General features: G+C 42.1%; 1 protein-coding gene across 4 annotated transcripts in view; it reads right to left on the reverse strand.

Annotated features, from left to right (window-relative positions):
- The window catches only part of LOC122564452 (sodium/hydrogen exchanger 3), a 131276-nt gene that overhangs the window by 34474 nt on the left and 83597 nt on the right, over positions 1-13205 (reverse strand). For all 4 annotated transcript variants that reach the window (XM_043719350.2, XM_087978550.1, XM_087978552.1 and 1 more), the window contains 2 exons: positions 11786-11946; positions 3963-4041 (listed from right to left, as the gene is read on the reverse strand). In XM_043719350.2, coding sequence (XP_043575285.2) covers positions 3963-4041; positions 11786-11946 — 240 coding nt within the window. The remainder of the gene's footprint in view (positions 1-3962; positions 4042-11785; positions 11947-13205) is intronic.

Below are 13205 nucleotides of genomic sequence, written 5' to 3' on the forward strand. Positions count from 1 at the left end.
TCCTAATGGTTATAGTCTAGCTGCTGAAGGCATGTCCACCAATGGTAGAATAGTTACGATCAGTTCAAAAGGGGGCAAGGCACATTCAGAGAATGGTAAGGGGTTAGAGATAGGAAGAAGCAATTTAAAAGCAAAAATTCAGGAGGTTATGATCGAAGCATTGCTTAATCAATTTGTCACATCATTTCATGGTCACAGGACAGATCAGTGAACAGAATATGATGCAAATGATGATACGGGCTGCAGGTTTTTAGCAAGGCTTAAGTTAATGGAAGATGGAAGCAGTGTATTGGAGTAGTCAGTCTGGAAGTAACAAAGGTATGTAAGACGGTTCCAGCAGAGGAGCTAAGGCTGGACCAGACATGGGTGACATTATAGAGGTGGAAATAGATCTCTTCCGTATTTTCAGGTTTGAATTGTGTTTCTTTCAAAAATGGTCGACCTTGTTGAAATCAAAATAGCCACTGTTACATAACTAGTTCCAGAAGCTTCTGAACCCTCCTGAATTGCATAGACAGACATTCTCGCTAAAGTTGACACAAAGGATCCAGACATAAGCCATTTCTTTCCAGCCAATTCTGGACAAAGGGAGACATCAAGACCCATTACGTGAAAGTAAGCACTAATGCTTTTACAGTTACCTCATGACCTCCAAATGGAAATTCTAATGGGGAGGGAAAGATACATTGTTAGATAAACAACCTTCCAATTAGCCCACTCAGATGAACTATCAGCATCTGAAATACCCACCCTTATTGCTTGACAAATATCAGAGTTTGTTAAATTGCTCAAGTGTACAATTCTAGAATTTGAAGTCAGTAACTGTTCAGCCTCCAGAGGGAAAGCAGAGCTCCAGGCTGAGTTGGCAGCCTGCCTCTCCATGTCAGTGTTCACATTGCTCGCTGGAAAGAAACCTAATGTGTTACCTGCAAAAAAGGGGAAAAAAAAACAACCAAGCCCAGCTCACCAAGGGAACGATCGTTGGACACTGAGCTCCAGGAAATTGTAACTCGAACTAATTTTTAATCTCTCAGATTTACTAAAACTTGCAATTTAAGGTCCATCTTCTCTACAATGGGGTCTTGATCAGATGGTCTAATGGGCTGAGGAGTGGCAGACGGAGTTTCATTTAGATAAATGCAAGGTGATGCATTTTGGAAAAGCAAATCAGAGCAGGACTTGTACACTTAAATGGTAAGGTTCTAGGGAGCATTGCTGAACAAAGATCTTGAAGTTCAGGATCATAGTTCCTTGAAAATCGAGTTGCATGTGGATAGGATAGTGAAGAATGTATTTGGTATGCTTTCCTTATTGGTCAGCACATTGAGTATAGGAGTTGGGAGGTCATTTTGCAGCTGTACAGGATATCGGTTAGGCCACTGTTGGAATATTGTGTGCAATTCTGGTCCCCTTCCTATTGGAAGAATGTTGTGAAACTTGAAAGGGCTCAAAAGATTTACAAGGATGTTGCCAGGGTTGGAGGATTTGAGCTACAGGGAGAGGCTGAACAGGCTGGGGCTGTTTTCCCTGGAGCGTCGGAGGCTCAGGGGTGACCTTACAGAGGTTTACAAAATTATGAGGGCCATGGATAATATAAAGAGACAAAGTCTTTTCCCTGAGGTTGGGGAGTCGATGAATAGAGGGCATAGGTTTAGGGTGGGGGGGGGAAAGATATAAAAGGGATCTAAGGGGCAACATTTTCAAGCTGAGGGTGGATGGAATGGAGCTGCCAGAGGAAGTGGTGGGGGCTGGTACAATTACAACATTTAGAAGGCATCTTGATAGGTGTATGAATAGGAAGGGCTTAAGAGGAATACAGGCCAAGTAAATGCAAAAAAATTACTAGATTAGGTTGGGATATTTGGTCAGCATGAACAAGTTGGACCGAAGGATCTGTTTCTGTGCTGTACATCTCTATGACTCGTTGTCTCTATTCTGCCTTCCTTAATTTCTTGAGAAGTCATGTATGTTTGGAATCGCAAAGTCATTCCCTGCCATTTTGAATGTTGTATTAATCAACGCTATCTTTGATTTCACCATTAAAAGAATTTTGCTGTGGGTTTATTTTAGAAATTAGAATCCAAAAGCCAGGGTTTTGTATTGCCCTTCCATCGGTGTCAATAAGGGATGGGAATAGAGAAAGGGAAAGCAGTAAGTGATACCTCACCATCTCCTGCTTAAGAGGGGAACAGGACTCAAACTATATTTATCCCACTTCCCCATTATTCATGACAAGATGGATATGTAATGAGAAGATCATCTCTGGATTAAATATTACTCCAAGTTTACAAGTATGCTTCAGCTTCAGACAGTTGTCAGGCAGAGTCAATGGGTAAGGAAAAAGAATTTTTGGATTAAACTAAATAAAGTGGCTTTGGCATCTCCAATATTTACTTTCAAAAGAGTGTCAGGTGTAGCTCACTGTTGCCCCAGTGGTATATGAGATTATGGGTCAGATTTTTGCAGAGTCAGGGAGATATACTTCAAACAAGTATTGTCAGAATCTAGATTTGGAGATGCCTCCTACATTTCTGGTACATCCAATTTTCATTGGTAATGGAAGGACGGTGGGCTGTCAGTTGCCAGGCACAAATTAGCTGAGCCATTTAAACTTAATTCGCAGGACAAGTTGATCTGATCTTTCTTCTAGGAACAGCCTCAGCCCACAAGATGTGTTCCACAGCTTTATCATTGAGGTATCAATGCTCATGAAGACCAGGATAAAAGGTATATAGAACTATTGAGTTATTTTAAATCCCTTGGCTATTAAAGTTTGGAGCAAAAATACCCCATTGCTTTTTACTCAGGCACAGGCAATGTCAAGTAGTAGTTTCTATAAATATTTGAAAAAAAGCTTGGAGTGCTATGATGATGCCATTATTATTGCTTGACTGCTTCCACAACCTGCCCATAACAGAGCAAGAGTCTTTAAGCTCCTAGTTTAATTAATAGCTCCAAGACATTATTTACAGGTTAGTTATTTTTGTTGTAAGTCTGTGAAGGATTTAAACTTACTGAAGGAGTTTTCATGAATTAGATTACTTCTAAAATAAAAACTTTGGATACAGCAGAGTTGAAGAAATCTATTCTTCAACATGAAAATTGACATGGATGTGGATTACAGGGACCAATACTTAACAAGACTGAAGACCAAGTCCCAGGAAACTGAGGCAGACCTTTTAAACTGCCTTCACAAATGAAAACCCATGTTGTTCAAGGCATTTTCCCCTCCTCCACACCCCAATCACCCCCCAAAAAAAATTTTTTTAAAATATCAGGGCTGCAAACCTAGACATTTCTCAACAAATCCAGATAAAAATCCAGCTTGGAGTTCAGACAACACAAGACTTGTACGTGGTCTAGTCCAAAGCTTTCAGTGCAGTCCTACAGGTGGTGCCAACATTTCTGTCCAACTGCAACTGAAACTGAAACAATGTTGGAGCACCACAGGGAGCGATTGATGGTATGACTGCAGTCCCAAGCATAACAAGTTTCCTTCCATACAAAAAGGCACTGATTTGGTCATTTTCCAACACATGCTTCAGACTAACACCTACAGTGCAGGTTTGATTGCCTTTCAGCCTGTGGTAGATTTAAAACCTTCTCCTCAAATCTGTCCCCAAGTATGGAAGGCAATGTCAAAGTGGCACTGAAAGAAAAGCTGACAATAAAACAGCATAGAACTAAGGAACAGTAGACATTGAGCCAAGGGCTTTGGCAAATGGGATTAGGTCAGATTGGGATATCTGGTCAGCATGGACGAGTTGGATCAAAGGGTCTGTTTCCATGCTGCACAACTCTATGACTTGCCTTCAGGCTGATCATTCACTAACATCAAAAAGGATATTTAGAGAAAACCAGTTGCTGTTTGGCAGGTTTGGGGGGCGAGACACGAGATGGAGAGAGTAGATGTAGCGTTGTGCTTTTGTACTTCTCACTTTTGCGCAGAGGTGCTGTCATACCTATGCCTTTGAAATAATCCAGGCCTTCAATGTTTTCTCCTCCAATTGCAACAAATGAACTAAAGACATTGTACAGCACCTTAAAAAAAAGAAAAAGTATTATCAAAAGCAACCCATGCTGCAGAAAGATTACTTTACCGAAGCTTTTTGTTTGGATACAAGAAGCTCCCTACATTCAGACATCTTAGGTTTTTGTAATATCTTAAATACTGAATGACATTCTTGCCTGCACACACAAGTACAAAGCAGACATCCAATTCAAATATGTAACATTCTTGGGCCATCTCTCTTTTATACAACAGTTGACACCAGCATGTTTGCAAAACTAAATTCCTTAGTTGAGTGGATAAAGTTAGAAGTTTCTTTAAAATAAAAAGAGTCTTCAGGTAAAGTTATAAGAGGAGCACAAGAACACGTGCAAGACATGCAACTTCATGTGAGCATCTTACCAGGAAATTAGATCATGTCTAACTCAGTATTGTAACCCCATCCATTCACTTTTATTCTATTATCCTGAAACTTTCAATATCCTGGCTGCACCACCACCTGAAACTTGCCATTGACACTTCAACAGCTTTCTGGAGCAAGGGGAAAAGAGGAGACCACAGTGAAACTACCTTAATGTAGGATGCCCATTATTTCCCATCTTGTAACTCCCTCATACCACTCTCCCAACAATCCTGATTAACTATTGGACCCAAACGGACAGAACAAGCATCACTCCTCATTCCCCAGCTGACACCCAAAGTGTTCCAATATCTGCCCTATTAACAATGAGTGAGGACTATGCAGTTTGTCAGATTAACTATTTCAGCTGAGCTCCACTTGTTAACTGAAGTAATTTTTACTCCCAATTACACAGCCATGAGCACAAAACCCAGCCTAGCATTTCTTTACACTGCATTGTCAGAGGTGAAGGTACCAGATGAAATATTAAAACCAATACATTCTGACTAATTCCAGTTTAAGTGAACATAATTAACCCCACGCCACTCAGACAGTAAAAGAAATGCATCGTCATTTACCTTAGCTAACAGTCTTAACCCTAAAACAATAACAACACATCAGATGTATTTAATTGGTTATGGAGGGCTTTGAGATACTCTAGTGTCATGAAAGGTGCTACAACAATAGATTCTTTTCCCTTCTATTTGCAGGACCTTGGTGTGAGTGAACTGGTTGTCATACAACCTACACAACAGGGGGTTATACTATAAAAGTAATTCAGCATTTGGAAGCACTTCAGAATGTAATGATAAATTACAGCTTTCTCTACATTAACAGTTTTCAATGAATGTAGATAACGCCAGCATTATCCAGATGTGTAAAGTATGAAAAATGTACCTATTTCATCTGTTCAGCCATTTAATGAAAAATATAACTTAATTGAGAGTAGAATCACTCATTATGACAATTCCTACTCAACACATAGATGACCAACGTGGAATCAGTCGAGGAGGCCAATTAGTCCCATTCCTCTTCACTGTGCCCACATGCCTAACAGATTGTCTTCAAGTATCTATCCAATTCCCTTTAAAAACATTGATTATCACCTCTATCATCCTTGCAGATAAGTTTCTGTTATCAATGTGATAAAATAGGTTCTGCTCAATTAAACTCTTGCCCAGAAGTGCAAATCTGTCCCTTTATTGTACCATCAGTTGGAGGAGGTGGCTTTCCTTTGACTATCCTATCTGAAAGGAAGCTGATATTGTACACCTATCCTTTGTTCAATAGTATCCAAGCTTCTCCAACCTAATGTTATAACTAAATCTTATGGGAGCTGTGCCTAAATTGGGAACAAATGTTCTCAAAAATGCATGACAGGAGTGCGGAGGATGTTTAAGGAACACTTGCTGATAGTGCCAATAGGATTGTCCCACAGAGGCAAGGACGGGATGGTTGGGTGAAGGAAACTTGGGTGAAAAGGGATGTAGAACATCTTGTCAAGAGGAATAAGGAAGCTTAAGTTTGAGGAGACAAGGATCAGACAGGGCTCTAGAGGGTTACAAGGTAGCCAGGGAGGAACTGAAGAATGGATTTAGGAGAGCTAGAAGGAGGCATGAAAATGTTTGAGGGTAGGATTAAGGCATTCTACACTTATAGATTAGATTTTAGATTAGATTACATTACAGTGTGGAAACAGGCCCTTCAGCCCAACAAGTCCACACCGACCCGCTGAAGCGCAACCCATCCATACCCCTACATTTACCCCTTACCTAACACTACGGGCAATTTAGCATGGCCAATTCGCCTGACCTGCACATCTTTGGACTGTGGGAGGAAACCGGAGCACCCGGAGGAAACCCACGCAGACACGGGGAGAACGTGCAAACTCCACACAGACAGTCGCCTGAGGTGGGAGTTGAACCCGGGTCTCTGGCGCTGTGAGGCAGCAGTGCTAACCACTGTGCCACCATGCCTCCCACAAAGGCGAGAAACAAGCGGATGGCCAGAGTGACAGCAGGGCCAATCAGGAATAGTGGAGGGAACTTACATGTCAGTCTTACATCCAAATTAGAGTCAGATGTACAGCATGGAAACAGACCCTTCGGTCCAACCCGTCCATGCCGACCAGATATCCCAACCCAATCTAGTCCCACCTGCCAGCACATGGCCCATATCCCTCCAAACCCTTCCTATTCATATACCCATCCAAATGCCTCTTAAATGTTGCAATTGTACCAGTCTCCACCACTTCCTCTGGCAGCTCATTCCATACACTTACCACCCTCTGCATGAATAAGTTGCTCCTTAGGTCTCTTTTATATCTTTCCCCTCTCACCCTAAACCTATGCCCTCTAGTTCTGGACTCTCCCAACCCCAAGGAAAATACTTTGTCTATTTATCCTATCCATGCCCGTAATAATTTTGTAAACCTCTAAGGTCACCTCTCAGCCTCCGACGCTCTAGGGAAAACAGCCCCAGTCTGTTCAGATCCTCCAACACTGGCAACATCCTTGTAAATCTTTTCTGAACCCTTTCAAGTTTCACAACATTTTTCCGATAGGAAGGAAAACAGAATTGCACGCAATATTCCAACAGTGGCCTAATCAATGTCCTGTACAGCCGCAACATGACCTCCCAAATTCTGTACTCAATACTCTGACCAATAAAGGAAAGTATACCAAACACCTTCTTCACTGTCCTATCTCCCTGCGACTCCACTTTCAAGGAGCTATGAACCTGCACTCCAAGGTCTCTTTGTTCAGCAACACTCCCTAGGGCCTTACCATTAAGTGTACAAGTCCTGCTAAGATTTGCTTTCCCAAAATGCAGCACCTTGCATTTATCGGAATAAAACTCCATCTGCCACTTCTCAGCCCATTGGCCCATTCTGGTCCAGATCCTGTTGTAATCTGAGGTAACCCTCTTCGCTGTTCACTACACCTCCAATTTTGGTGTCATCTGCAAACTTACTAACTTTACCTTTTATGCTCGCATCCAAATCATTTATGTAAATGACAAAAAGTAGAGGGCCCAGCACCGATCCTTGTGGCACTCCACTGGTCACAGGCCTCCAGTCTGAAAAACAACCCTCCACCTCCACCCTCTGTCTTCTACCTTGCTAATCAATCTCCCATGGGGAACCTTGTCGAACGCCTTACTGAAGTCCATATAGATCACATCTACTGCTCTGCCCTCAATCTTCTTTGTTAAGTCTTCAAAAAACTCAATCAAGTTTGAGAGACATGATTTCCCACTCATGTTGACATGATAGTCATGTTGACTATCCCAAATAAGTCCTTGCCTTTCCAAATACATGTATATCCTGTCCCTCAGGATTCCCTCCAATAACTTGCCCAGAGGTCAGGCTCACTGGTCTATACTTCCCTGGCTTGTCTTTACCACCCTTAAACAATGGCACCACATTTGCCAACCTCCAGTCTTCCAGCACCTCACCTGTGACTATCAATGATACAAATATCTCAGCAAGAGGCCCAGCAATCACTTCTCTAGCTTCCCACACAGTTCTCGAGTACACCTGATCAGGTCCTGGGGATTTATCCACTTTTAACCGTTAAGACATCCAGCCCTTCCTCCTCTGTAATCTGGACATTTTGCAAGATGTCACCATCTATTTCCTTGCAGTCTATATCTTCCATACCCTTTTCCACAGTAAATACTGATGCAAAATATTCATTCAGTATCTCCCCCATTTTCTGTGGCTCCACACAAAGACCACCTTGCTGATCTTTGAGGGGCCCTATTCTCTCCCTAGTTACCCTTTTGTCCTTAATAGATTTGTAAAAACCCTTTGGATTCTCCTGAATTCTATTTGCCAACACTATCTCATATCCCCTTTTTACCCTCCTGATTTCCCTCGTAAGTTTACTCCTACTTTCTTTATACTCTTCTGAGGATTCACTCGATCTATCTTGTCTATACCTGACATATGCTTCCTTCTTTTTCTTAACCAAACCCTCAATTTCTTTAGTCATCCAACATTCCCTATACCTGCCAGCCTTCCCTTTCACCCTGACAGGAATATACTTTCTCTGGATTCTTGTTATCTCATTTCTGAAGGCTTCCCATCTTATTGGCAAAGATTCTGAGAGACAGGATTTATGATTATTTGGAAAACCATAGTTTGATTAGAGATAGTTAGCATGGTTTTGAGGGAGGCAGATCATGCCTCACAAGCCTTACTGAATTGAGGATGTGACAAAACACTGATTTAGGTAGAGCAGGGTATGTGGTATACATGGATTTTAGTGTGGTACAGTGTGGTAGTAGATGGAAAGTATTCAGCCTGGAGCTTGGTGACCAGTGGTGTTCCGCAGGGATCGGCTCTGGGACCTCTGCTCTTTGTGATTTTTATAAATGACTTGGATGACGATGTGGATGGGTGAGGCTAGTAAGTTTGCTGATGACACGAAGGTTGGTGAAGTCGTGGATAGTGTAGAGGGCTGTTCTAGGTTGTAGCGAGACATTGACAGGATGCACAACTGGGCTGATAGGTGGCAGATGGAGTTCAATCTCGAAAAGCATGAAGTGATTTACTCTGGAAGGGCGAATTCAAATACAGAATAAAAAAAGGTTAAAGGCAGGATTCTTGGCAGTGTGGAACAACAGAGGGATCTTGGAGTCCATGTCCATAGATCCCTTAAAGTTGCCACTCAAGTTGATCGGGTTAAGGCGGCATATGGTGTGATGGCTTTCATTAGCAGGGGGATTGAGTTTAAAAGCCATAAGGTTATGCTGCAGTTCTATAGAGCCCTGGCTAGACCACAGTTGGAATATTGTGTTCAGTTCTAGTCGCCTCATTATAGAAAGGATGTGGAAGCTTTAGAGGGTGCAGAGATTTACCAGGATGCTGTCTAGACTGGAGAGCAGGTCCTAAGGAAGGTTGAGTGAGCTAAGGCTTTTCTCATTGGAGCGAAGGAGGGTGAGAAGTGACTTGGAGGTGTACAAGATGATGAGACACAGAGTGAATAGTCAGAAACTTTTTCCCAGGGCAGAAATGACTGTCACGAGGGGTTACAATTTTAAGGTGATTGGAGGAAAGTTTATGGACATGCCAGTGGTAGGTTCTTTACACAGTGTGGTGGGTGCATGGAATGCACTGCTAGCAGTGGTAGTAGAGTCGAATACATTAGGGACATTTAAGCAACTTTTGGATAGGCACATGGATGATAGCAAAATGAAGGGTATGTAGGTTAGATAAGGATAAAAGATTGGCATCAACATCAAGGGCCGATAGATCTGTACTGTGCTGTTCTAGGAGTTATGTTCATTTGGTAAATCTCCTGAAGCTTCTGAAGTATCCTCACACCTCTTTCCAGAATTGCATGTGTGATGACGCTACTCTTAACAAGGTTATGTTGTCCTTAGGTTTTTTTTCCCCCACAGCAGTGATAAAGGGTGTCTAGTTTGGATGGGTTTTAGGGCCAACTTGATCATAGCTAGGAGATACTGCCTCAGGGAAAAGGCTTTCAAGTTTTAAAAAAAAAACACTCTGATAATGAAAGAGGAGTGGCCAGTTCTCCCCGTTCAGCTTTATTCTGGCTTGGATGGCGCTGGTTTTAGCAGTCTGGCTGCTCAGAGCAAGCAGTCAGTTGTTTTGAAGTTGCTGGACTCAAAGCAGCAGGCCCATGTTATCCTCCCTCTCTGACATCTCTCCTGTAAGACCCTGGGTTTGATTTTACATTTTTTATCCAAGCAGGGTTTATGGGGATTGTTGCAAGAATTTGGAACAGTATTATTAAATTGGGATAGTTTGTTGGGTTTTTGGGATAGGTTGTTATTCTGTTCTGTATTCAGTGCGAACCACAGAGCCACCGTGCGAAGCCAGACTTGCTCCAACTCTGAACATCTTGGCAAATCTCTTCTGCACCTGCTCTAGTGCAACTGCATCCTTCCTATATAGTGTGGTGACCAGAACTGCACAACAAACTCCAGCTATGGAGCACAAGTGGTTCAGTGGCTAGCTCTGTTGCCTCACAGATCGAGGGACGAGAGTTTGATTCCAGCCTCAGGCAAATGTCTACGTGGAGATTGCACATTCTCCCCATGTCTGCGTGGGTTTCCTCCGAGTGCTCCGGTTTCCTCCCACAGTCTAAAGATGTGCAGGTTAGGTGTATTGGCCATGCTAAATTGCCTATAGTGTTCAGGGCAGTATAGGTTAGGTGCATTAGTCAGGGGAAATGTAAAGTGATAGGGTAGGGGAATAGGTCTGGGTGAGGTACTTTTTGAAGGGTTCAGTGTGGACTTGTTGGGCCAAATGGTCTAGTTTCCTTATACTGTGGAAACAATGATTTTAACTAATCTATCTACTGCTCCATCATAACCTCCTTACTTGTGTATTCAGTGCCTTGCCTAATATAGGTAAGTATCCCATATGCCTTATCTACCTATCCTTTGATCTTCAGGGATATATGGACTTGCACCACAAGGTCCCTCCACTCCCCTGTAGTTCCTAGGGTGCTAGCATTCAACTTACTTGCTTGCCTGATCAGTCCTCCCAAATTATATCACCTCACCTTTCTTGGAATTAAATTCCAATTGTCATATTCAGCACATCTGATCAGCCTGTCGATACTGTCCTGTAATGGAAGGCTTCCCCTTGTTGTTTATCACACCACCAATTTTCATGCCATCTGCAGTCTTACTGATCATACTTCCTACATTCATATCCAGATCATTAATGCATATAATCAACAGCAAGGGACTCAGCACCAAACCCTATAGCACACCAATAACTTTCACTCAAAACATTCCTTGACCATCACTGCTCCCTGTCATTTAGATCAATTTTAGATCCAGTTTGCTAAATTGTCCTGGAGACCATAGGCTGTTCAGTTCTTCACTAGTCTGCCTGAAAGACCTTGTCAAAAGCCTTCTTGAAGTTCATGTCGACTACATCAATCGCATTACTCACATCTACTCACTTCCTTAAAAGAAATTCAAATCAAATTTGTTCGACATGATCTCCCTCTCAAAGTGAAAGTCTATGCAGCAAAGATACTTATATTGAGTGGATGAGTAACAAGAAGACTGAAACTTCAGTTGTAATTGTTGGGCGTTGGGGTGCATTTTAAGTTCAGTGACTCGTCTCTGAAACAGCTGAAAACTACACAAAAACCAATTGTCAGCCAGAATAATAAACATATTGTACACCAGTGATTTGGCTCCACACAAATCTCCTGTCACAGGTTTGGATACAGAAAAAAAACAAAATAGATCTAGCTCAAGATCCTGATGGGCTAAGATGTATCATCCAAATTGAAAATGAACACATCGGCACAAATCTGAATTTGGTCCCTTCATTTACAATTAGAAAAGGAGAATGACCAAGGAGTTAAACGTGCTGCTAAACCTACCACAGTGACAGCATCGTTCAGTAGAGATTCTCCAAACACAATGATGAACAACACTTCGTTTACATGGACCTCTTCAAACACAGCCAACACAGCCACTGGGTCAACTGCTGCAATCAGACTGCCAAACAGAAGGAATTCCAATAGACCAGCCTGTAGGGGTCCTGCAAACAAAGTTGAGACCACAAGGAATTTTAACTTTCAGTTGTGACTAGGGTAACAATAACAACTTGCATTTGAGCGGCACATAGTTAATGTTGCAAAACATCCCAAGATGCTTCACAGAAATATTAGCAGTAAACAATCGTCACTAAACTACCCAAAGAGATATTACAAACGATAGGCTTTAGAGAGCCCCTTAAAAAAGATGAGAGAGATCTGGAAAGGGTTAGGAACAGAATTCATGGACACCTAGTAGTACAAAACAGCACCAGTGACAGGAAAAAGAAAAATCGAGGGTGTGTCAGAGGATCTTGGGGCTGGACATGGTTAGGCAAACGGAAGGGTGAAGTTATAAAGGGATTCAAAATAATAAAAAAGGATGGGATGTTCAATTAGTGACTTGATTGCAAATGGGCACCCATACAACATCATAATGGGTCCCTGCGGTTTCTAGTCAGTGCAAATGTTGTCTAAAGTGACTGGAGTGGTGAAAAAATTCAATTTGATTTTATCTTAGAAGAAAGCATCCTGCAGGTGGAGGAGGGAGGTTGTATGGACAATGCAGTAAGTGTGCATCCTAACCTGACCCAAGCCCATCTGCAGTAAGATTTTCCAGATAAAATAGATCTAGCTCAAGATCCTGATGGGCCAAGATGTATCATCCAAATTGAAAGTGAACGTTGAAAATTAGTTCGGAAAGTGAGGAGGAGGAAAACAAAAGAACAGAATTATAATCTTACGAGATGGATAGTGACAGGGAGCCTCGAGAAAGACGCAACGAAAACAAAAAAAAAAGTCTCTTCATGGTCAGACACTCTCCAAAACCTTAGTGGTAAGTCAATGGTGGGCATAATTCTGACAAAGCAAAAAAGGTAAATACTTCATACCTTTTGAAGCCCATCTGCTCCATTCTTACACTAACCAGTAAGTGAGCATTGGTTCAGCACAGAACGACCAGTGAAAGCTGGAGGATTTGGACACAAGAGGGCAAAAGAGTTTGGCAGGGAAACAGTGTGTTATGTATGAATTAGAAGGTAGGAAGTGGGCAGCTGCCAAAACCAGGAGATCAGGGGAGGGAGAAAAGACTGCTAGTGAACTTTCTCCAGACACTAAAGAGCTGCCAAGCCTCTAAGACCAAGTGAATCAGGAAGAAAACGCAATGCATGTGTGCAGGTGTATTATATTGTTACACACAAATGCAAAAGCAAAAGTTAAGATACTTCCCAGCAAGGAATAATTGTACAAGGTAAAGACTCTGAAA

The sequence above is a fragment of the Chiloscyllium plagiosum genome, unplaced genomic scaffold, assembly GCF_037043375.1.
Source record: "Chiloscyllium plagiosum isolate Xiang-an unplaced genomic scaffold, Cpla_swu_hap1 HiC_scaffold_34, whole genome shotgun sequence".
Lineage (NCBI taxonomy): Eukaryota > Metazoa > Chordata > Chondrichthyes > Orectolobiformes > Hemiscylliidae > Chiloscyllium > Chiloscyllium plagiosum.